The 25,975-nt window shown below is 49.0% G+C and overlaps 1 protein-coding gene across 2 annotated transcripts in view; it reads right to left on the bottom strand.

Annotated features, from left to right (window-relative positions):
• Positions 1 to 1,058: 1,058 nt before the first annotated feature.
• Positions 1,059 to 25,975, bottom strand: part of PMP22 (peripheral myelin protein 22) — a 28,720-nt gene continuing 3,803 nt past the window's right edge. For both annotated transcript variants that reach the window (XM_015563266.1, XM_006762740.2), the window contains exons 2-5: positions 25,437 to 25,548; positions 24,133 to 24,229; positions 10,148 to 10,288; positions 1,059 to 2,364 (exon numbers count right to left, since the gene is read on the bottom strand). In XM_015563266.1, the coding sequence (XP_015418752.1) occupies positions 2,198 to 2,364; positions 10,148 to 10,288; positions 24,133 to 24,229; positions 25,437 to 25,514 (483 nt within the window). In that variant the 5' untranslated portion in view covers positions 25,515 to 25,548 and the 3' untranslated portion in view covers positions 1,059 to 2,197. The remainder of the gene's footprint in view (positions 2,365 to 10,147; positions 10,289 to 24,132; positions 24,230 to 25,436; positions 25,549 to 25,975) is intronic.

Here is a 25,975-nt window from a genome sequence, read left to right as displayed (position 1 = left end):
GGATTCTAATGTGCAGCCCAATCCTGAAATTGCCCAGAACAATCAACATCTTCTCCCACGCCTCGATCATAACATTTGTGATAAACACTAATTTATAGGATACTTTCTACCCATCACCATGCCAAGTAGCTCACACTTACTATGTCCTTTTAGCCTCTACCATAACATCAACACGACGTGGCACCTTCATTTAAGTAACATGTCCAACCTCAGACAGCTGGTAAAAGGCAAAGGGCAGACTGAAACCCAGGCTGCCTAATTTCTATGCTCTTCATTATAATGTAGCCACCATTGGCTTGTGCCTCTCACTAAAATGTGACCTTTTACAAAAATCGTGCACCTGTGGATGAGGACAGTGGGTGGGGAGTGAGGGAGGAGGGTGGGGTGGGAACTGGGTGGAGGGAAGTTATGGGGGGAAAAAAGAGGAACAAATGTAATAATCTGAATAAAGATTTAATACAATAAAATGTGACCTTTTGAGATTGAGAATTGTATTATTTTCTCTCGACCTCTGGCTCAACATAGGTGCTCAATAAATATTGAAGAACATTAAATGCATCATTAACTTGGTATATCGCAGATGCACAATAAAAGGTCAATGGGTAAAAGTACGAGTGAGACACAGCCCAGAACCCAGAGGATGACATGGTCACCCTTTTCCTCCCTCAGGGCAGTATTGGGAGCTCAGCTGATGCCAAACAATGTTTTATCGTTTTATCTGAGACTGACCTCAACTCATTCCTCATTAGGTGAGCTCATGAATGGCTCTGTGGTCCCCATGTCAGTCATCAGAGAGCAGAGTACAAGAGAGGGCCGACTAAAGGAACTACAGTCCATTCACCATTACCGTTTCCGTTGAAGTTCTCGGCCCTGTGCAATCAGCAGACATCTGCACAGGCTTCTGGAAGGCCTGCACAAAGCTACGCTTTTGGGACCAGACTGCAATGCTGATCATCTGCTCAACTTCCTTTCCACTGAAGTGCTCCCCTCCACTCCAACATGCACCTCACACTCACACTCACACACCCAGGTCCCCATAAAAACCCAAGAGAGCTCAGTGAGTTACTCTGATGTTTATTTTAATGCATCTTAGTCCACACAGTTGATATAAAATCAGAAAAAGCAAAGCAAAAACAAAAGGTCTGGAGTCTTAGCATCAGAAGGGCACCATATATACATCTACAGTTGGTGGCCGATACAAGTCATTGCCAGACAGTCCTTGGAGACAGAGAACAGCCTAGACCCAGCGGAGCCCTGGAAACTCATGGCTGAAAGGGTCTAGAGACTCGTTCTGACCCTCCGACCGCAGGGAAATGTGGGAGTGATAAAGCTGCGTTTATGACTTATTATCATAATGATGATAGCAGCCCAGCCAGGGACAAAGGCAGTTATAAACCATTTATATTACACAGAATTATTCAGTCTCCATTCTACTTTATGGTGTAAAATTGTTAATTGAATTTCCAGTGAGTAGTTTAGAAGATTAGTGATCATAAGGAATGGTAAATACATAGCACCATTTCATAGGTTTTATTGTGTCACTAATTTCTCATCTAGACGTGTGACCAGGACACCCACCTCAGGGGCGAGCATTCCGAAGCCACAGCCGTGATTTTGCCAAGGGCTCCAGTTTGAGGGTTTTGTCCACGTGCGTAAGGCTTGGCGTGGGCATGGGCAGCGTGTGCCTCTGTGAGAACACAGCTCACCACTGTGAGAGGGCTTTGGCCATTTGGGCTTTCTACCCACACTTTGGTTTTCTAAACGAGGTGGAGTGGGAGGGAGGTATCTTCTTTTAAATGAAAGGGAAGGGGCGAGATGGAGTTATTTAATTTCTGGATAAAACAAAACAAAACAAAAAAACAAAAAACAAAACAATAATACTGAGCTTGATTATACAGTTAGGATGTAAAGTTCCTTAGCTACTTCTTTAAGGTTTCAACACAAGGCTGATGGTCAACACATAAAGCAAACAATACTATGTACATATATGTAAAAAGTGTTATAAATAGGTTTTATAAACCGTAGATATTATATACATCTTCAATCAACACTAACCCCTGCCCCCCCCTCCCAACTGCACTCTGTTTGGTTTGGTTTGAGTTTGGGTTTTTGGCTAGCTTTGGGTTTTTGTTTCTTTTTTTCGGTTGCCTTCCTCCCTCCCCTGCGTATGCCCAGAGCCTCAGGTGAACTGGGCACCTCAGTCGCGTTTCCGTAAGATCACATAGATGAACCCACTGAGCAGAGCCAGGGGGAACGCCACCCAGGCCAGGATGTAGGCGAATCCATAGGAGTACTCAGAGTTGTGGATGTGCCATTCTGTGTGTCTCACCGTGTAGATGGACGCTGCGCTCATCACACACAGACCTGGGAAAAGAGAAGGACAATCCGAGTGAGGGAGAGATCACAGGGGGGGCCCCTCTCCACCACCGGCTGCAGGGTCTACAGGACCTGGGCACTTGCCCACACTACTCGCTGCCCTGAACACACACACACACACACACACACACCAGACCCCCACATGGGCTGCAGGGAGGCAGACACCGCTGCATGCGGAGAGCACGTAGGACTCTGGAAGAACCTGCTGCCGGGTCCAGGAGCGACAGCAAGGGGCTAGAAGGTACAGGGACACACGAAACAATCAGCACTCCACTTCCAATCTGTGTGACCCAGGCCATCCATCATCTTTGCCATCTTTTCTGCCCCATTTCTCTTGCTTTAACTGTCACCAATTCCCAGTTACCACAGAGTGTTCAGCGAGAATTCAGGTTGCAAGATAAACCTACCTATCTCCTTACAAGGATGGTTCGGCATAGGAACCTGTGACCACTCTCCAAATGAGGGAGTGTTTTCTGGAGCCAATGAAAGTGCAGTGACACGTTACCATTATCGGAGTTGTGTCATGGCAACAGTGTTGGGCTCCAGGCAGAGCACAGGGGCAGGACTCCATGCTAATCCCCTCAGCAGGACTGTCATATAAGACATGAACAACCAGACAGAACATACGGAGATGGAAAGTGAGGAGACAAGGAGGAAGGACAGGGCATGCAGGGGGAGACTATCAAGGGCAAGCTCATTGCACCGGGCCCCTTTCAACAGCTCTTGGTTCCTCCAAGGTTGGATTTGAAGCCAAAGAGGGTGCAACGATGTTACATACACAGGTAGGCCAGGCCACCCTCTCTGGCTACCACTGCAGCCCTTGGGTGTGGGAAGGAGAAGAACATGTCCACCTTGGTCCTCATGAAGCAGGTAAGTTCAAATGCGATAGTCCATGCTCACCATGGCAGTCAGGATCCCCTGTGGGGCAGGGTCCAGTGACCTCAGCACCCAGCCTGGAGTTGCACAAAGCCTGCTCTGTTTCCTCCTGAAAGCAGGGTCTTTGAAAGGCTCTGAGTGACTCTATTATGAATGCAGCAGGCCGTGTGGGATTCCTGCGGTTCCAAAGCTCCCAATGGTCTGGACCACCTACATCTAACCTCACTGCTATTTAATGGGACACTGCAACTTTGTTTGAATAAAGTGCAGAATTGGAATTTGTCACATTCACTGCCCTGATAATACTGTCCTTCTGCAAGTCAGAGCAGAACACTCCTACTCCACTGGCCCCCGTCGGGAAAGCCACACAATAGTCTTAGCCCTACAGTGGGATCAGAGCCAGGATCCCGCTACCTACGGAAAGTCTGAGAGGCAGCGAGGACATCTGTGTCAGAGGGGGAACTGCAGCTGGCAAATCTGTTTTAGAGAGAGAGTTTTAATCTGCTGGGGACACACTATTAGCCTTGAGGCCCATGATCCTCAGTGGTCTTCCCCCACTGCTCCATGACTCACCTCTCTAAAGTGCTAATTCCTATGTTTAAGAAATATTGAAGTTGCCTCTTGGGCTACAGCCTAGCTATCCAATGAGGACAGGGCTATAAAAAGAAAAGCATGAACAAAGGAGAGAGGGAGGTTAAAGAGAATGCTGGGAGGCCAGGACAATGCATATCGTGTTGGTAGGCCTTCCAAATGGGGTGTGTCTAACCAGCACTGGCGTGGAAAATGCCATCGTAGTCATGGCGACCAGCTGTGCACAGACTTCACTGGCAAAGAAAACATTCCACCAACAACCAAGAGGGATGGAGTGAGGCAGGATACACAAGTGCGATGACTAACAAGATGGCTTAATTTATGACAACTACCAAAGTGGAACCTCAGAAGCAAATGAATTTAAGTTTTGTTTTAAAAAGCAAAAAGCTTAGATACTTACTAAGTCAAAGAGAGGATACACACGTTATAATTATTGTTGTCAGTAGACTGGAGTTTTAGGGGATACATTATTTCAAGGCTTTCTATACGCACCTCAGTCGCGTAAAGCAATAGTTGTGCTCTGGAATCGAGAGCAGTTAATGCCATGAAATAATCCCTAAAAGTCAGACATTGCTCCCCATAAGTGGACTATGACTCAATTTCTCAGCAGCCAGTGCATGGAAATGAATTTCTGAAAGTCCCCCATGATGAAGGTAAGTGAGGTCCCTATGGTGAAGGTAAGTGAGGTCCTTATGGTGAAGGTAAGTGAAGGTAAGTGAGGTCCCTATGGTGAAGGTAAGTGAGGTCCCTATGGTGAAGGTAAGGGAAGGTCCCTATGGTGAAGGTAAGGGAAGGTCCCTATGGTGAAGGTAACTGAAGGTCCCTATGGTGAAGGTAAGTGAAGCTCCTGACACACTGGCAGGTGCTCTGCTTTCCCCACAGGTGACAGTCTGGGCCTTGGCAGTGACATACCCTGAGAGGGGCCTGCATCTGGGAGTATAGGCCTTTTTAAGTGGAAGGACACAGAACCTGTCCAAACAACATAAAAGTGCTGCCCATTCAAGAGTTCACAACAGTTTCTACCTGCCTAGGGATGGCTGGCTCTGAACAACTCCCAGGAAATTCTTCCTTTAGAGTCATCTTGAAGAGGAGACCTCAAGCCTCCTTTAGTGATGAAAGCAGCTGCAGGTGAGTGATTCGAGCCCAAAACTTTGGGAGGGAGCAACCAAGGGGCTGAATGCAAAGGAAGAAAGAAATGGTGGGAATTCTCTAAACTTCCTTATCTTTATTCTGATTGGTTCAAGAAACATGCAGTGAGTACCTATTGTGTGCAGGTACTGTTCTAGAGCATCTAGATAAAGAGACCCAGCCCCTACCGTCATGGAGTGAGCGTCATTCAAAAACAGACATGTCAGTAGAAACTTCCAATATTGTATGATGTGACTTCAAGGGAGGGTGAGAGAAATGCATGGATGGGCACTGAGCCCAAACTAGGGATTGGAGAAGCCTGACGGGGAGATGGTGCTTGAGCTGGGACTAAAGGATGTGTAAGAATTAGCCAGGTGAAGAAAGGTGGGAAGGGAATTCAGGAAGAGCATGAGCAAGACAAAGAAAACAGAGCGCTTGGTGGAAGCCACCAGCAGGTGATGATAAGAGTGTCCCATGATACAGGAGGAGCAGTGCAAGATGAAGCCGGGGAGCTCATAAGGCCAGGGAAGAGGGGGCTTCAATGGCGTGTTGAAGTGGTGGAGGGAAGTACTTCTTCAGCAGAGGAGAAAGGATGTGTGTTTTAGAAAGTGCGCCCCGACAGCCGTGTGGAAAGTAGATGTAGGGGTGGGGACAGAAAGTTGCATGAATTGGCTTTTGCACAGCTGTAATGCTGTTAGTGAGTAAAAGAGAAGAAGTGGACACAATATCTATGAGCGATACCTGATGGCAGGAATCGGGTGGACTGGGCATGGAGGAGGGGAAGGGGGCTCTGGCATGACTGGTGGGTTAACTTAGGTATATGGGAAAACAGTAATGGCGTGGAAGCCAAGGGAATAAACAGTTTCAAAGAGTGGATAGAAAACAGTACAGAAAGGAGTGGAGGAATTCAGCCAATGGCTTAAAAGTGGACCTTGGTAACCTTTGCAAAGCAGCTCGTTTGAGATCCTGCAGCAGAAGCCAGAGTGAGCCTGGCTGGAGAGTGAACGCCAGGTGAGGCCCAGAGCCTGTGGGGAAGGTGCCTCGTGGTGTTGGTGTGATGAGTGAGTGAGGGCCTCTGTCTCGCCAGCCCCATCCTCATAAAGCTTTGGCTCTACGTCTGATCTGCACAAGTCTTCTCTGTGCAGCTGGCCCAGTTGCCATTTCAGCAGTCACGTGAGCTCTGCAGCCTAGGAAGTCGCCCACGGCATTCTAGATTTGGGGCACAGCCAGTACAACATCTGGAATGATTCTCTCATAAGGAGGGTGCTGAATGTGGTCCCCAACTGAAGCTGCCTTGACCCACTCAGAACAGAGGAGGCACTGTGCTCTTATTCATCTTTCAAATGATTTCATCCTAAAGCCCTATATCTATACCTATATCAACCTGACAGGAAACAAAACAAACAGCAAGGAAAACCCACTCAGGAGTCTCCTTCGCCCATGTTTTCTGTTCCTTTCAATGACAATGAACAGTCACTACACATGTGACCTGAGTTTGATTCTCCCTATGGACCACAGTTATGAGTCATCCAGCGAGCAGGTTGTTCGAGGCCTTTTTTTATGTGGGGTGCACAGAGCTCATGGCTGGTGTAAGGAGTGAAATCTATAAAAACACGCAGAGCTTCTTTTCAGGTCTGCATCTATATGAATTTCTTGATGTTTTCCCATCTAGCACAATCCACCGCAACCCAGCTATGGCCAGGGTAACTACTATCTGGGACCAGATGGCTACAGGCTCTGCAAATGAGAATGAGACCAAAACCCAGACACAGGATCAGCATGGCCTCTGTCTAAGAAGGAGGTAGAGAAGAATCGGTGGCTCGTGAACAGGAGGTGCTGTCTGTGAGGAAATGTCCCTGAAGAACTGGCAGTGGGATTGGGGGCTGTTTAAAGGCTACACCCTGTCGTTCTGACCCTAGAGGAACTTCAGTCACCCAGGGAGCGGCCCCATCCAAGAACTCTTAGTAGGACTCTCCAGGGATGAAGTCTGAGCACGGGAATTTTTTTAAAAAAGCACCCCCTCTTCTAAAAGGTAATTCTGTTGTGCAGCTAAGCTCGAAAAGCACTTAACTAGGTGAAGACGCCTCTTGATATGTCTTTAGGAAACAGCCAACCTAAGAAGTATGTAATCAAGGAAAGACAGCTCTTAAATGTGAGACTTGTGGCTTGTTATGAAATGGAGAAAGGATGACGCAGCAAAGCAGGTGGACCTATAGCCACACGCAGAGCTGTAATCTGGAGAAAGGCAGACGCAGCTCCCGAATCTAGAGTCAGCCCAAGAGCCCCGCACACCTCTCACTACCTTCCCGCACCCTTAGGTGCCCGATCTGTAAAGATCACAGCTGCCCCCCCACCCCACCCCAAGAGAAGCTATGTAGGACAATCCAGCCTGCACCTGTCACCTGGGAGTCTGGTGGCTTCCACTTAAAATGCTTTCGGCTTTGAGGATGCTTCTACCCTGCGTGGACCCTACCTACTGTGGCAGGAACACTTCGGTTTACATTCCATGATTGCGGGGCTACTTGCTTCCCGCTCCCTCCCTCCTTTCCCCTTTTTGTTTTTGTCTGTTTCAGCTTTCCTGATCTGTCCCTCCACATTAAGCTGTAACTTCTCAGGCTGTCCCCAGTTCCCAACTCCATCAACCATCTCTACTTTTCTCTCTAGTTGCTCGTTTCTAAATGGGTTGTGAATCAGGAAACACATGTGACAACGTTGATTTGGAGTTGCCACACATTTAGAGTCAGGAAATCTGTCAAATCCCTAACCCGTTTAGTTCTCAATTTTAATGGAAAGACCCTACAGCAAGTTCAAATGCAACATTCCAGAGACCTGAGGTTCCTGGAAGACAAACTTCCAGGTCCTGTTGGCTGGAGTTAACAGTTAAGAACTGAGCATTCGTAGAACCTACAACTTACAACTGCTATTTTTGGCTCAACATTTCTAATTCAAGATATGGACGGCTAAACTGACAAACTCATAACTGAAAAATGGGTCTTGTGAGAGATAAGCAGCTAGATTTGAAGGGGATAAAGGAAGAACAACTTAGTGCTTTTAAATTCAGGGGTTTTTACAGAGTTCTAACAAGGCTTGCATTGGGTTCAGAGGTGAACCAAAGCAGTGAAGCGAGTACGGACAGTAAATACACATCAGAAGATTAGAAACCCTCAACTGCTAAGAGTTTTTGCTGAACGAAATACTTTAAAACAGGGCAGGGCCAGCATTTGTGACTTCATGGTCGTTAACTCTGGATTTATCAGGACGTGGCTGCAGAGGCACTGTTACAGGATTTAAAGCCGAGCTAGCGCAGTGGGAGAGGACAGGGCTGCCTGCTCTGTGGAGCCCCTGCAACAGTGGCGGGCTTTTCTCAGCCAGTGCTTTCAGTCTAAGTAGTTCTGAAGGTGCAGGGTGCATGGGACCTTAAGAATAGTGATTAATGCAAATCTGCACTGAGCTTCCACTGTAAATCGGTCAATGAAAAATAATGCAGAAAGCAGAGTTTCTACCTTGGATTTTGTGTTCCTTGGAAATGGTGGTGTATCCTGCATCTCTCAATATAAAGAGGCGCCTACCTGTATTCATCCCCGTGGTCTGAGGGGATGGGAGCATTCAGCTTATTCTCCCCCAAGACCAGCTTACTCATCAGTCAAGTAACAAGCTTGTGCAGATCAAATATAAGCATATCATGAAACTTCTGCTTCCTAGGTCTATATTACATTATCTTGAGGACACATCCATTGGTACAATGGGTATAATCATCATTTGAATACCCATCACACTTAAATGGTGAACCAAAGAAATCCCAGAATACATTTTAGGCTTGTGCATCGCCTCTGGAAATGGAGTAATGATAACTCTGCTGCTAGCATGCCTACAGATGATCTTACTGCATAATTAGTAATTTCACAAAGCTGGCGACAGTCCAGGAGCTTGGTTTGGTATAATAAAACTGTGCAAGTGCAAAGCACTATTTGGTTTTGAAACTCTAACACTGTGCATATTGAAAGATTATATTTAAATATTTAATGGGAAGTGGATCTCCAGGTTACTTGCATTTTCCAGTAACTCTCTGGCTTTTAGGAAAGGTCATCAATATTCAACCTGAGGCTGTGTTCGTCCATACAGCCCTGTGCAAGCCATTATATCCATCCATCCAGAATGCATGGGTTGTTTTCAACCCTCCACATGACTGCTTCTGAGCACAAGCTGGTGACTCAGCACCGGGGACATTCTGACAACCAACTAAAACAAGATGCCATTTGCCTACTCAGAATGGCCAGAATCTAGAACATCTCTCAGCAGCCAGATGTACTCTGGTCCATATGGAGACTGTGATATTAACTTGGGCTATAGAATCCGCCACATTTGTCTCTCACTCCTCTCAATGTCCCGCTGACTCAGTCAGTTGGCAGTCAACGGACAAAAGGATGAAATGGTAGAGCAAGACACTGTTCAGAAAAGAGAGACAAAGTCGGAGGATTCGCCCTCTGCACTGGAGGCCTCTAGGACTCTCGCATCATACAGCCTGTCCAATGAGGGGGCTTGAAAGCGTTTACGGAGGAGATAAAGATCTTATGTGCTGTCAGGGACCCCTGTTTGGGAAATGATGGCGGGTTATACAATGGTGACAAAATGAAGACACCTGAAATGACAACAGGAAATCAAGCCCAGGGGAACGGAGAAGCTGGAGTGCAGAAGAGCAGGAGTTTGTTAGCGTGGCTTCATAGCTGCGCAGACGCACCCGAGAACGCCTTGGCTGTTCTCAACAGCGCGTCAGGGCCATTCCCTAGGCTGAGGCTGGATAGCTCCCTGGGGCATAACCTAATCTCTAGGAATCCATCCTTAGGACTGCTCTCTGCTGTACTGATACCCTCAGCATTGAACTCTGATCGTGGGTCCATATTGCAGCTTTCTTCCTGGTGACAGGTCAGGTTGGGTCAGGAACCTTCCTTCCAGAACCCTAACTCCTATTTCCTATGCACACCATTCCATGAAGAAGTGGGTAGTTCCCTGATTCTAAGATGTATGCACAGGTTCACACACACACACACACACACATCTGTACTTTATGAAAACCATCCCATGAGCAGACTCAGGAAACATCAATCACTCCGGGGCCACGCCCTCCTACTCACTGATCAGGCCCAGCTCCTGCACACACTTCATCGTCACCACTTACCAGCAAGAATCTGGAAGATCCCAGTGAGGTAAAACCGGCCCCCTTTGGTGATGGTGAAGAGCTGGTAGAAGAACAGGAAGAGGGACAGCACACTGAAGATGATGGACAGGATCATGGTGGCCTGGACAGACTGCAGCCATTCTGGAGGGAAGAGACACGAGGTTAGCACCACCAGCATGGCCAAGGGAGGGCCTGGTCACGAGGAACATGGGGCCTGGTGCACCATGACCCTTGAGAGCCACAGTCCTCCCAGGCTGCACAAGCCCTCTTTTATGAGCAAAATCGGACAATTCACTTTTGTCCTCTTAAAAGTCAATTGTGGACATTTTAGGAAAGGGCTGTAAGACAATATCTACAGTCCTACCACTAGCAGTTAAATTCAAATTAAAATGTATTGAGTTGCCTTCCAGTCTTTCTGCCAAATGTATTACTTACACATATATGTATGTGTTAAAGAGGGTCTGAGCCCCACTCACTGACTTCAGAGGTTTCTGAAGGGCTTATTGGAATCCCTACATTACAAGAATAGCTTAAAACCACTGTTCAAAATGTTAGCATCCCCCAAAGAATATAAATATCTTGGGGATGGATGGGAATAAGGAAATGGTAGAAAATTGGAAGAAAATGCTGATGGAGAAGAGCTATGAAGATCCATTTGCTCAGCCAAGCTGTATCTGTTCTTGGCCAATCTTGACCCTCATCATTAACCTCAGTGCAGAGCAGTTTGTGCTCAAATCATGTGTACAGTGGTCATGGATTATACTTCCGCCTCTTTATGGAACCCCCTCGCCTTAGATCAAATCTCCAGGCTTCCTTCTGAAAGTCAGGCAAGAAAGAGTTCTGGAGTTCACCACCTACTGCAAATAATGTCATTTCAGCAACCGAGGAGGACTGGACACACCTGGGCTCTGCTCTCCAGAGGGAAACCCAGGGCGTCCACTTAGTAGAGCTGCGGTGGGCCTCGCCCACCTGTCACCTGTGTCTTTCCTTCCAAGTGCCAAAGACGTGCCGGACAGCACTGCTCTAAACACACAACGCAACCGGAGGAGGCCCGGGGTTATCCTCTCTGCTCAGGAACCCGCTAGTGTACAACGGCTCAGAAAAAGCACGCTGATGCGCAACACAGCACCCACAGCTATGAAATGTGGAGGGTTTATAATCCTAGCTGGATATAAACCTGATTTAGGTTACAAATCGTAGCTCATGGAGAATTTTAAAGGTGCTGGGTAGATTAACTGTCACTGGAGCTTCCCATGAGATTTTCCAGACACAGGAGAGGCATTAGAGTTGGAAGGAACAGGAGAGGTCAACTACTTCAGCTCCTTTCTCCTGGAAGACAGAGGTGTCCAGGGACGTCTGGATGAGCCCATTGGCATAGCCAAACCCTGAGGGCCTGACTCCAGAGCGGTGTTCTTTTCACTGTGACAGAACATGTGCTTTTTTATTTTTTCAATTTCTTTATCAATTAAAGTAAGAAATCGATGTTGAATGGGTTCTGAGCCATGCTGGATTCATTTTTATACAATAGGGCCTTGACTTACAAGTGTCCCGACTGACGAGTTTTTTGAGATACCAGCTGTCTCTCCACCGGTTTTTTGCATTGAGTTGATAGAGTAATTTGAGTTAATGAGCTCCTTAATGAGTTCCTTAACGAGCCCGGTCTCTGAATGAATTAAACTCAAAAGTCAAGGCCCCACTGTATATCCCTAAGGAAATGTTTGTCTCCAGCACAGTGGTTCTCCTGACAACCCATTGGCAATAAAACTAATGTTGCCATCCCATTATTATTTTTAAGTAAACCAATTACCCAGCACTTCAGTAGACGAAGCTAGAACCCTAAAGCAATCTGAGACAAGATGCAGATCCACAACTAAAACAAGCTCAGCTTTGCTGCGGGGGAAGGGGATCCTCAACACGCACCCACAGAAGGAGCGTGGCTGGCGCAGACCACATCCTGGGTTTTCCTCTCCAAGTCTGAGATCTCACCTTAGTCTTTACCTCCACTGCCATGACAACAGAAACTTCTACCAGACCTCATATTGAGAGAAAACTCAGAATCTCCTACATGGTTTTGTTAAATCTACATGAATAGGGAAGATCCCTTAGACTAAATAATGTGCCTAAATCATTCTTGAAACTTCTTTAACAATCATTTGAACTTTAGTCCCATCTCCATTACAACTGAGATATTTTGTCAACAGTTGTTTCTCAAATCAGATCAGAATTAGTAGATCAGGAGGTTTTTATTCAATGAGCATTTGTTGAACACCTACTGTTTTGAGTTAGGCCCTTTGGTTGGTTAACCCCCTGAGGACTAAAGTTAAAGAGAAAGATTTTCAACTGGAATCACAATAAATAAAACACATACATAAAGGTAGTAAGTCCAATTACATCATCAATTACAATATATGTGAATGGATTCAAGTAACTCGTTATACGATGTAGAATTTCATTTTGAATTACATCATTCTTATGTATAGTCATATAAGAGGTACACCTAAATCAAAAAAGAAAAAAAATCAAAGATTTTTAAAAGAGGCACCAGGCAAATATTAACAAAAAGAAAGTAGGTAGCCCTAGCTGGTTTGTCTCAGTGGATAGAGCATCAGCCTGAGGACTAAAGAGTCTAGGGTTCAGGCTAAGAGCACATGCCTGGGTTGTGGGCTCTATCCCCATTTTGGGGTGTGCAGGAGGCAGATGATGAATGATTCTCTCTCATCATTGATGTTTTTATCTCTCTCTCCCTCTCCCTTCCTCTCTGAAATCAATAAAAATATATTTAAAAAAAGAATAAGGTGTAAACACAACATGATGTCATTATGTAAATACACACCAAAAAAACTACATGTGTATACATATGTACACATGCATGAACGTGTGTGTGTTCATTGGAAAAGGAAGCAATGGCTTGCTATACTCATATCAACGGTTACCCCCAGGAACTGGAGCTAGAATGAAGGACAATTTGGTTCAGAAGGCCTTCATTTTACCTATAATATTTGATTTATTTTTAATAAGGAGATTATTTTCATGTAATACGAAAACAATTAGAACCAATTTAAAAGATGACAAGGTAAAGAAGAAATGGCAGTCAATAAGAAGTGAGAATTCCCAAACTCAAAGCGCTAGTGGAGCCCTGGGCAGGACTGGGTCCCCCTGTGAGGAGTGAAGGGACTTTCCTTTCCTCAGCCGCTGGCCGTTCAAGCTGCTGATGGGCAGAGGAGGAAACAGAGACCAGGAGGAAGCGCTGGGTAAAGATCCCAAAGCCCGGTTGGTACTGTCCCGAAGAGAATCCCTCGATGTCCCGAGGTGATTCTGAGGTCCGTGGGACTTTGCTCCACAGCCTGAACCACTCGTGGGAACTGGCCCAGACCAGCGCGGCAGCGATGAAGAGCTGACGCCACACGCTCCAGGCACGCAGGTGCCTGGTCCCAGGTGAGGGTATGGGAGCCCCGACTCTCCCGGGCGGTCACACGCTCTGGTTAGAACAGGGATGGCTCTGTTACCTAGTTCTGCTGACCACATTTTTAATTTGCAGGCTACCATGTGCCAACCTCTGCAATAGCCCAACAGCTCAGATGTACAGAAGATAATTATTAGTTGGATGCAGTGGAACAGCTGCCAATGGCAAACCTGTTTTACACAGAGCAAACCTACTGTGAGGCCAATTGCAGGGGGCAGACACCTACCCAAGCCCCGGGACAAGTTCGCAGTCACTGCCAGAGACACAGCCAGTGCCCACTGCCCTCCTCCAGGCCTCCCAGGGCCTCGAAAACATGGTGGGATTCCCAGTGGCAGCCTTTTTACCTACATCCTTGGTGCTGAGCACAGGAATGAAAAGCCCTAAAACTCTTCGCTGACCTACTGTTCTAATGCGAGGGCCAGGTGAAAGGGCTACTTACAGCCTTTGGACATGGGCCGTGGCTGCAGGCACACCCAGATCCCCAGGAGATACAGGGAAGGGTTAGTGGCTCCATGATCAAAGCTCACTTCAAGGTCAGATTCCTACCACGGGCAACTAAGCAATGAAGGAAGTGCATCTGCCCCCTCAGCTGTATTCTTAGCCTGGGCCCTGCAGGCCAGTAAGTTAAGGGCCCAGAAAGGATGAAGCACTTTTTTTTGTTTATTTTTTTATCCTTACCCGAGGATATGTTTATTGATTTTAAAGAGAGAGACAGAAACATGGATTGGTTGTTTCTCATATGCACCCTGACCCTGGATTGAACCCACAACCTGGATGCGTGCCCTGACCAGGAATGGAACCCACAGCCTTTTGGTGCATGGGATGGCACTCCAACCAACTGAGCCACCAGCCAGGGTGGATGAAGCACCTTTAAATGTGCATTCACCTGGGTCCTCCTGCACTCTCATTGCCAGCACAGAGCCACCCCCTTTTGTCCCGACTGCCCTCAAAGTCCCCTTCTGGTCAATTCAGAAAAGCTCTCTGACTCAATCAGGAGAACAGTTAGAACATAAACTGAAGAGGCCACGGGAGAAACAAGCTGTGAGGCAAGAGGCCATCGGAGGGGACGAACCCAGCTGCCAGAGGCAGCACCACACAGCTGCATGACGCCTGGCTGCTCTCAAAGGCGCGGGGCTCACAAGGCTGGGCCGCCACCCTCACACCTCCCAGCCCACAGCCCTCACACAAGTCTCCATTTTCCTTACTTCTCGGAGACAATGTCATTCCAGAAATAGCTGACTTGCCAAGAGGCCTCCATCCTAAACAATGTGGCCTTTGCACTTGGCTTCGCCCACCCGCTGGAACATGTGGGGCCCAGCAGGTCCTCCCCCAGGACCTCAGCCCCTCTCCCCTCAACAATCCAGATCAGCTGCTGGCTTTGAAACAGGGTTCAGACCTCCAGCCAGCTTTGCTGCGGCCCCTGCAGATGGCGAGCCCCAGTGGAAAGCTATGTCGGCCTTCAGCCCACAGACGTGGACCCAGAGCTCAGAGCGAGGAGGAAGCCACATGAGCACGGGGCATATTAACGAGGGTAGAACCTACGGCTGGCAGCTAGTGAGCACGAACTGCTCAGGCAGCGGTTTCGCTAAACCTGACACAACCATTCCATTAACTGCGCTCCCAGGCGGGAGGCTCCCGGGAACTAAGTAGGCACACTAACTATTTTCCAGTGTCTAAGTTATATCTGTGGTTTGACACCAATAGTCTTGTTCTGCTAACAAGTCCTTGGACTTGGAAAGGAAACACAATACAGCCACTGAGGTGCCTGCAGTACCTGAAAATCAAGGCCCCTTTTACTACCTGGTTGGAAAATTCTAGTTGCAGAAGGACCAGCTTAGGCTGTGTTTCCCAAAGAATTGTGGTGGGAAGACTTCCCCACCAGTGGATTAAAAAAATAAATAAAATTGAGGGTCAAGTATATTAGCCTCCCTCCTTGGACATGACAATGAACAATGACATGTAAAGCAGTGTTGGGGGAGGGACTGCTTAACTTTCAAATTTTAGTTATCAGATATTTTTTTTTTAAGAATAGCTCCCTTGGAAATGCTGGGTTTGGCCATTGAAAATGATGGCGAGGAGGGGAAAGACACTTTTCATTGCCTGACCATGAGAGGTTTTAATGGAGAATGTGCCTAGAGAATGACTGAGTTCTTCTCAAGATCTTTGGGTTTAAAAGGCATTCTCCATGTAAAAATAATCTAATCCCCCTCTCCTTCTTAGTCCTAAAGTATAAAAAGGGCCAAGCATCGTGGACTTAAGAACTAGACCCAATACGGCCCCTGCCCACATCACAACTTACCACTGACATGCTCGTCACCCCACACACCCTGCTCTCCTCTGCGCGCCTCCTCCAGTTCCTCTCTGTGTCCAAGACCCAGCTCAAAGGCTGCCCCGCTCAGGATCCCCCCACGTCACCACTGCATCCTGCATGTGATGTGGCACCCACTCCAGGTCCTCCTCCTCTGGGCCCACTCCATCAGGCAGCCAGGGCCCTGCCCCAGCTTCCAGTGGGTAGAGCAGAAAAGCAAGGACTCCTGATGCCCAGCTCCTGGGTTTGCCAGGACAACACACTGGGGGTGCTGAGAAGTGCAACAATCTGTCTGAAAATGAATGCATAAATGATGCTACTGCCTTTCCTTACATTTAGAATCCACAAAAGACAGAGAGGGCAGGGGAGGGGAGGGAAGGGTAGGGCAGATGAAAAGAGATTCCGGGGATCCTCTAGGCATCCACAAGCCAACCCCCATCCAGCCTCAGAGCAGAAGCTGCCTGAGATCAGAGGCAATCCTCACACAGCGGGACTCCGAGGCATCTCCCCAGCACCAGAGAGCCCCTGCCAGAGTGAGGCATCATCTAGCGCAGCGGTTCTCAACCTGTGGGTCGCGACCCCTTTGGCGGTGGGACGACCCTTTCACAGGGGTCGCCTAAGACCATCCTGCATATCGGATGTTTACATGACGATTCATAACAATAGCAACGTTACAGCGATGAAGTAGCAATGAAAATAATTTTATGGTTGGTCACAACATGAGGAACTGCATTTAAAGGGCCAGAAGGTTGAGAACCACTGATCTAGAGAAAGGAAGAGCCCAGGAGATAAAACTGTGGTCTCCAAATAATTGAGGAAACAGTCCAGGGACCCTAAAGAGGTTTAGACTCATTAAGGACAAGCCCTGCAACTGAGTAAAACCCAAGCCTAGCACATCACGCATGAACGGAGACCACCAGAAACGGCTGGACAACACAGTAACTTCTTAATTGACACATGGCATGGCATTTCTCCCACATCACGGCCACATCTTCCCAATCTCGTCTGCCAACCCCTCCTGGACCCCGTTCTCTCTGCCCCTCCTCTCCTGTTCTCCCCGGTAACTTTATTCCCCACGTGACGGGGAACACCCGTGTGGTCTAAGAGCCCCCACATCTGAATGTCCAGCCCAGACCTCTGCCACGAGCTACGGACATCCAAATCCAAGTGCTTTGCTCACATTCCACACGGTCTACATATCAGCCAGAAGGAGCTTTCGAAACTCAATCACATCCCGCCACTGTTCCCTTTGAAGCCCGTCAGTGTCCGGCTGTGCTCAGTACCGCGGGCTGTGAAGCCCCAGCGACCGGCCCTCTCGCCACTTCCTCCACCAGCACACGCAGCCGCCGGCCAGCCCATCACTGGTGGACACATCCCCTTTTCCTGCCCAGGCCCTGGCCCTTCCCAGGACCTCCTACCCTTTCCCTCTGTGTCCTTCAGGGGACTGTCCCCTCTGGCTTTTAAGTCTCGATCCACAGGATCAGGAGAGGAGGGAGGCTTTCTCCCAGGGGCGACTTTATTTCACACCCGCTCTATCTCCTGCAGAGCACTCCCACCATCACAGTCACTTACTTCTCTGTCTCCCCCAACTAACGTGAGCTCCCCAAGAACAGGGTCATTCGGCTCTGTGTGCCCAGTTCAAGGAATAAGTGGGGAGGCCACATTGTCAGCTCTTCAAAGGAAAGGGTTCTCCTGACAGGTAGTGAGTTCCCCGTCACTGGTAGGATGAACAGAGCAGGCAAACGGCAGAGGGGTCTGAGCTGGGTGGGACAGGGCGAAGGGATGGGTCCCGTGACCTCCTGGGGCCCTGCCAACACTGGGCATCTGTGTGCCAACGACTGCCCACTCGGAGGCTTCCTCCCAGGCACCTTCTCTCACCGAAAATCAACACCGGCCACCTCAGGCCAATCCCTGCTCCTCAAATAGTACAAGGGGTGCTTTCTGGACTCTGGTGAAATCCTAGGCATGCAATCTGAATTTTTTAAAAAGCAAACTCTGTGAGAACATTCCAAATTAGCTCCTGGCTGCTGGCACCTGAGGAGAAACGGGGAGGGTGGGAACGTCAGCATGATGACGCCACATCCCACCCCTGGGCCTCCGCTGCCGGCTCCGGCAGCCCACAAGGGCCTGTAAAATTACTTGGACAGAGGTTGTGGGTTGGCCCAGGGAGCCACAAAGATGTTAAATTGCCAAACATGGACCCATAAATGCAGAGGGCCTCTGTGTTTGCTAAACTCTGACCAAAAGCTGAGCCACAGACGAGGAAATGGTGTGATGCCCTTGCCGGAAGGACAAGGCCACTAGCAGGGTGAGCGAGAGGACTCTGGGGCTGTGGACACGGACCACAGGAGACCACTGCGCGCTGAAGGGGGAGCTCCGACACTGGCGAGATTTGTTTTCCTAATTTTCCATCCAGAGCACTGGGCGACTGCTGCCCACAGCTGCTGGGCGCCAGGAGCTTGTCACCGTCACTTAGAAAGGAAGGAGACACGGGACCCATTCTCCTGGCTTCTGATCCTGGCCCAGCTCACTCTCTGGGGCAGAGCAGAGCTACCTGGGGTCACTGGGAAAAGGGGTGCATGAGTGTGGCTGCCTTTGTACACAAGAGGTGGCAAGGGACAGAAACCCCCTGGAGGAAGGCCCAACTCTTTCCATCATATTTTGTGTCGAGCACAGGCCTCCTCTTTAAAAAGGAAAATGTTTCAAGAATGAATACACTTTATGTGCCCTATAACGCGGTATGAAAAAGTTTGTTAACTCTCTTCTGAGGCAAGAGGTTCCTTGGAAAGTGGGGACAGAGTGGGAGAGCACTCGTGCATACCTGGGACTTAAAATCTGGATAATTCTGAGATTTCGAAACAAAAAGCATTGCTAGACAAATGCGTCACTAACCTCTGGCCAGTAAATTTTAAACTCACCTGTGGTGAGGACCCCAGGAAGATGGGCACCTTCAGGACTTGGGGGGGAAGCTTGGTGCACCCCCATCCCAGGCCCCAGCCACAGCTGCTCAGGTCTTATCAGTTTGAAAACCAGGGCTCCAGGGACTGGCCTCATCTGTCTCTAGATGACAGCCCACTGTGCACACGCTACCAAACAGGCCCGCCCGCCAAGCCCTGTGCGCCACTTCTTCATCAAGGCAGAGAGAACCTGTTTGTTATTCAAGGCTCATTCCCTAACATAAAATATTGTCCTCAGTTATTTTCTGATCATGAAATGAAAGGTCAAGAAATGAGTAAGGCAGCAGAGGAAAGGAAAACCACAAAGCTGACAAGAATCCGTGACCTGCAATAACCACGGAACTGGACTGAAACGGCACAGGGCGTTTAACACTGACTGGCCTTGCCCTGAATGAGGGAACTAAGGCTTTTGCTTCATGATTCCACTCTGTATGATTTCTGACACATTCTGCCTCATAAATGTTCTGACTGTTATTCTAAGTTGGAACAAAACAGACATCAATTGAACACATACACGGCAGAGCAGGTCACGTGAAATCAGAAATGGATCCATATGCACCCGACTCTTGACTTGGGTCTAAGGACCTAGGGGCTGCCCCGCTACCCTTCTCCTCGCTCTGTTCCTGCCATTCTGCCTCTGTTCCTCAACCCCGCCAGGCTCCTTCCCTCCCGGTGACCTTGCCCTTGATGGCCCCTCCGCCTGGAACTTCTCTGAGATAGATCTTCATATGCATATGGCCGACTCCCGGTCGTCCTTAAGGGGTCACTCCTCCAGGAGGCCCCCTCTCCACCCACTCCACCTGACCACATTACCCTCTCTCATTCTCTCTGTAGTTCCTACCAGTGCCCACAATTACCCATGTTTGTTTACTGTTTCACCCAGGAAAACGTAAGTTCTTACTCTTGTATCCTCAGTGTCTACAATGGTACCTGTGCATGGTAGGCACTCAATGAGTAGTTCTGAATGAAAGAACAGAGGAAGGGGCTCCTGAGGAGGGAAGTTCATGATCAAGACCTAAGAGAAGGCTGAAATTCCAGGGGGAATGGAGGGAAGACGGACGGCAAGCTCTCATCGGAAACAGGAACAGGTCAAGTTTCTATAGGCCTTGTCACCAGGAAGTTGGCGCCAATAAGGGGCCTCTGACTGGTTTTAATTCGAGAATACTAGGATTAGGTTTGATCTTAATATCACCCTGGATTCAATATGAAAGATGAGTGACAAGGGAGCAAGAAAGGTTAGGAGTTCAGAGGCTGCGACAGCAACTCTGACAGGTGAGGGGGCCACACACATGAGAGGTGAGTGGCCGTGGCTCCTATGATGACTGAGAATAGAGACAGGAGGCACGTCAAGGTGGATTCAGTGCTCCGCTTGCTGGCAGTGGGGCAGCATCACCCAAATACTAGAATATGTCAAAGGGTAAATGGGGTGGAGGACAGTGAACACTGCCTGGCGGGGCTGCTGCTGGGACCGCCCGTGGAGCTGCCTAGTAGGTAGCTGGATATGAGGGTCTGGGTTTCAGGAGACAGGTTTGGACTGGAAGGAAACAAAGGTTCAAAAGATACCATGTATAAGACTGCGTTAGTGACCAGGGAGATGAAAGAGAGGGAAGTGGAAGGATTCTGCGTTCCTGATATGGGTCCTGTGGAAAGGGGGCGCTCCTGACGAAGCCCCAGAGGTAGTAGAGATGGATATTTGAAGAATCCCACATCTGCTCTGAACCCGCCTGGGCCCAGCAGAGCCTCTGTGCAAAAGGCTGAGTGGCTATGGACAGGGGCAGGCAAAGCCAGGGAGGGAAGTGTTCCCAGCCGGCTGACTGGGAGGTGCTGGCTAGTAAATGTGTTTGAACTGAGAAGTCATGCCTCTCCCAAGGCCAAATGACTACATTCTCAGCCTCCCTTATCGCTAGGTGTGGCTGCGTGACTAAGTTCCAATAAAGATAGAAACAAGTATGTGAACTATGTGGGGATGTTTCAGTAAAAGGGAAGGGGACACATCCTCCTCCGTCCTCCACCCTATTGCATGAAGCATGGATGAAATGGCTGGAGCACTAGCAGCCTGTAGGTCCATGAGGATGAGGGCCAAATTCAGACGGTGGCAAAGAAATAAGCAAGAAAGTGCCCGACAACTCCAAGAAACTGCCATACCTCTTCTTGGGATTGCCTACTTTCAGACCTTTTTTTTAAAGAGAGAGAAATATGCTATCTCAGTTAAGGCACTGTCCTTTGAACCCGTTCTGTTGTATGCTGTGGATCCTATCCTGAAGGGAACACGAGCCAGCTGGTTAACTGCGTCCCCTGCACTCCTTTCCTCTGCTTTAGGTCACGTCCTTGCCTTGATAGGGAATATCCTCCTCTTTGCCCATATTTATTTAAATCCTGCCCATGCTTTGGAGGATGGATCAAGTTCCACCTCCCACAGGAGACTTCCCTTCCACTTCCTCCCTGAACCCTGGCACTGCCTGCCAACCCCTACTCCTTGGGCATCTGGCCTAAGCTGCCTTCACAGTGGTCATCCCTCCACCCTGACCTCCTGACTCCTCGAAGAGGCTCGGGACCATCAAGGGCATGGGCCTTGGATTCCCTGGACCCAAGAGGCATTCACTCACTGCAAGGTCACCATGAATATGCCCCCAATAAGCCTCCCTCACCTCTACCTGCAGCCAGGGGCAGGATGGGGTCAGAAAGTATGTCAAATTCTAAAAGTGGAAAGACAGGCAGGAGTGAAGGCAGTTTGTAAGATATCTAAAACTACTTCTAATATGCAGAGGTAACTTGGGGGAAAGATCTGATATGCCTCCTTCAAACTATATAACACAGATGTTTGACCGCCATACAGTTAACCACCAAGAGGCATGATCCATATAAAAAACAAAATGAATGGCAACCCTGAGAGGGTAGTGTTGTAGCCCCACACTCATAAAAATGAGCCCCTTCAGAAAAAATAAAAAGTCGTGTTAACCAATGTATTTTCATAGACCACACGTGCAACATATTCTGCATAAATTGTTATCAGTAACAAATTACTTTTGATTTGAGTAAAATCAAAATTATGTTCCAAACATTCTAAGAGCAAGTTCAGACCCAACTGATATAGTTCATTTGTGAAAACAGTCTAATTTTTTTTTTAAATTATATACTTTATCGCCTTACTGTCTGCCACAGAAATTGTTAAAATCAATTGAAAAAGCAGCAAAGGCCCAGAGAATTCAGCCCCGTCAGAGCTGGATTTGTCGCACAAGCTGACCAGTCAGGGAGATGTCACCAGAGACAATGACTGGGGAAGCTGAGATGGAAACTCCCGATGCAGTGGATCAGCCCAGGTCCAAATAACAGGGTCTGTTTAAGGGTGTGTCCAGATTTCCTCCAAATGCCCGAGTGAGAGGTGAGAATGCGGAGAAGCCACGCTCCCGGACTACCCGGAAACCCCAAAGTCAGCATAAATAAACACGGGCAAACCCCAGGGGACATACATAAACCCGGCAGGGTGCGCTTGGCACCGGAGGGCCCGTTCAGAGAGAAGTTTTCTGGTTGAAATGACAGTGCCTCTCTGAGACCGGCATCTAGCGTGGAACAACAGCCATTTAAAACTGCAGCCAAGGCCAAGTGCAGGGCAACAACAGGCCACGAGGCTAACATTGCTGTCCTTCCTGCAGACAGTGTGAGCAGTTTACATAGCCGCTCCTCCACCGCCTCACTTCTGTTGAAACCCAGCTGGTTTCACCATGCCTGCCCAAACTGCCTCCTTCCGGGCCTCAGAGTGCAGAATTCCATGCCAACCCCGCATGGCCAGATGCCACTTGGGACCAGTGCATGGGGACACTGCCTGGCCCCAGGGAAGGCCTGCCTTCTGGATTGAGTCACCGCTGTGACCACCAGGTGTCAGTGACGAGCAAGGAGACTCCCATCCTGAGTTCTCAGGGCACTTCAGCTGACCCTGGAGCGGGTGATACCCATGCTGTGGCCCTGGGGACAAGCAGCACTATCTCAGATTCTTAGACACATAGAACATTTACTTGCAATTCACAATGCAACCTCACTGCGCAACTTCTAGGATGGTTTTAATTCAATATCCTTCAGACACTGAGACAGAAGGTTAAGGACTGTCCCCTTCAGCAAGGGCTGGGGCCTTGCTTGTCTTCCCCCAGGAAAGTGGAGAACAAAGCAGGGTTTCTAGCCCTTGCCAGCTCTCCCCATAGAAACCACCAAGTGACTATTCTAGCAGTTTCTCTGTATACTGAGGCTCCAGATGTTTAGTTTGTGATGCTTCAGCGGCAGCTTAGCTGCTATTGGGTGTGGAGCATAGGAGGCTAAACCCGGCAAAGAAACTGGCGACTTCACCGCCGGCTCTGATGAGCTGAATCTAAACTGGTTTCTTCCATCGGGTATAACGTCTTCAACAGAAATACTGGCTTTGTGAGTCACTGCAGCCACAATGAAACCTGCATATTATTGGTCTTTTAAACCCAGGGTGTCAGCAAAGCAGGGTCATACCTATATCTTTCCCTCTGTAGGTGATGACACTTCCTGTGGAACACAAGGGTATGCTGAGCCAGGCTCACTGTATCCTCAACAGCAAGCTCCTTCCAGGGCCCTGTAGCCACTAAACATCGCCCAGACACCAAAAAGAACACATCTATTCCCCCTTAGCCTTTCCACATCCAGACACATGCTCCTGCTGAGCACTCCGAGGACTTGAGAAATCTGGCAGGTTCTTCCACTGCCATTCTCCCCTTAACTTGAATCTCAGTGAGCCTGATTCCCAGTATCTCACAAGCCAGGATGCTGAGAACAGAGGAGAAACACAAACTTCCAGCTGAAGGACCCTTCCGAGTTCAGCTGAGGCTTTTGCAAACAGCTTCAAGACCCCATCTTGCACAAAGAAACACTCAAATGTTTATATACTAAAGGGCCTCACTGAGTCCCAAAACTTGGAAAGACAGTTTTGTAACTGGGGGACCAGAGCTGGCCCAACTATCCTTGGGACGATCTTTATTCACAAGAAGCATTACACTTAATGATGAGGGGGAGCTCAAGGGCATTTTGTGGGTACGGAGCATGTACAATGATAGCCGGGACAGTAGCTTAGCCAGGGAAGCGACTGCCCCTCTCCTTTTGTCTTAATTCATGGCCCCCTGTCACATTCCACCCAGCCCCAGCAACAACTTTTGAGCCTGTGTCTCCCCAAAACAAGGGCTTCCAGGTCTGAACAAAGAAACGTGATACAGACAAGCTTGCGGGAGCAAAATGCCATTCTTACCGTTTGCTGATGACGAGACACAGACGCGCATGCTGCCCCCAGTCATGGTACAGTTCTGCCAGAGGTCCACCATGTGTCCACTGCCCACGAACCATTGCTAGAAAGAACCAGACATCCTAAATCAGGTGAGGCAGTGAGGAGTGACAGAAAGGGGAGGGAGAAGACCCTGGGAGAGCAAAGAGGTGCTTCATCAACCTGCTCCCTGGCCTGCCCTTGCCCTGCCCGGTGCTGCCCAGCCAGAGCCACTGGCATGCTGGTGAGGAGAGAGGTGCTGGTCTGGCTCAGACACTGTCAGGGGGAAGGCCAGGGTTGGCCAGTGAAAAACACTTTGTAAATGGGAAAGCAGCACACACACAAGTCATGATGTGCAGAGCTGTGTACTGTGGTAGAAGGAGCCTGGGCTCAACCCGGGCCCACTGCCTCTAAGCCTCCTCCCCACTTGGACCTTCTGCTGCTTCCTTATTTATAACTCCTCCCAATCTGACAAGACTATCAGGCACAATTAACGTGTTTTAAAATGCTTATAAACGATAAACCCGAATGCTTATAAAATTCACAAATCTGGAACATAATTATTTCTCAACCTTTGAAACAGACAAGATGATCCCGCCTGGGATCTGCCTTATATGAAGAAGTGAGAGCCACAGCACCTCGCTGCCCGGGTCTGTGTTCACCTTCCCAGCCAGGAAATGAGTTTAGAATCGCATCTCCTTGCTGCTCAGTGGTTTTGTAACTCAAGTTGCCCTGAGGGCCTGTTCACACAGGGGCACTTTTCCTAAGAAGGTGCTATGTTCACGTCATAAAGCAGACCTGGGACTGTGAACTCTCTTTTACAAAAGCCAACTTTAACTTCCCAATTTTAAGTCCTAACGGGTGTTTTGCGAACAAAGCTGCCCATCTGACCTACGACATTTGGGAAAAAAAGCAAACCTTCATAACTATTCCACTTTCTCAACAAACCTGCATCAGGAAAAAAAGCTAAACAACTTTACCAAGTAAAAGTCTGGGGATCTGGATCTGCCCTGAGAGAGGCCTGGCAGCTAACCTAGTCCAGTGACTGTTTCCTTCCTACCCCTTCATCTGCTCTGGTTTTCTCAAAACAACCCAAAAGGCGCAGATTGCCAGAAACTGCAAAACGCTAGGGCACTTCTGGGACTTTTTGTTGCAAATAATTAAGCAGTCCTGAACTAGGGGGCCGGGAGGGGGAGCACAGGTGGAATCCTGGCCTCAGGAGGCCCTAGCTTTGGGTGAGGACTGGATGCCCCCCGCAGCCCCTGCCGCTGGCTCGCCCGCCGGGCACTCACGCTGACGATCGTGGAGACGAACAGCAGCACCAGGACTGCGACGTGGAGGACAATGATACCCAGCAGCAGGAGGAGCATTTTGGCGGCAAGTTGTGATCAGCGGAGTTTCTGCCTGCGGGAGAGAGCACAAGCTGGACGTGAGGCCGAGCCGACTGGCCCCAGCGAGCTCCTGCTGCAGCAGCGGACCGTAGGCTGTCCGCCCAACCTCAGCAGGGAGGGGGTCCCCCTACCCCAGAAGATCTTCTGCTTTTGGAAAAAACATGTGCTAAGTCAGTCCAGGAGGAGAGGTTTTTCCAAAACGACGAGCAGAGGCCAGAGCCCGTCTCCACCCACCACCCCGGCGCCTCCCGGAGTAGCCCGACTTGGGGAAGGGGTCAGAAAGTGGAGAGCAACGCTCCCTGTGGAGTGAAGGTGGGGGCGAGGGGGTCTAGGCGCCCAGACTTCTGAGAGAGGCCGGGGGGCAGCAGGGGCAGGCTGGGCGGGAGAGCGCCTGGCAGGGAGTCGGTTTCCCAGATCCCGGCGCGCTCCGCATTCCGTTG

The sequence above is a fragment of the Myotis davidii genome, unplaced genomic scaffold (genome assembly GCF_000327345.1).
Source record: "Myotis davidii unplaced genomic scaffold, ASM32734v1 scaffold398, whole genome shotgun sequence".
Classification (NCBI taxonomy): Eukaryota; Metazoa; Chordata; class Mammalia; order Chiroptera; family Vespertilionidae; genus Myotis; species Myotis davidii.
Note: the sequence above shows the minus strand (reverse complement) of the source record. Positions and strands in the feature narration are given on the sequence as shown.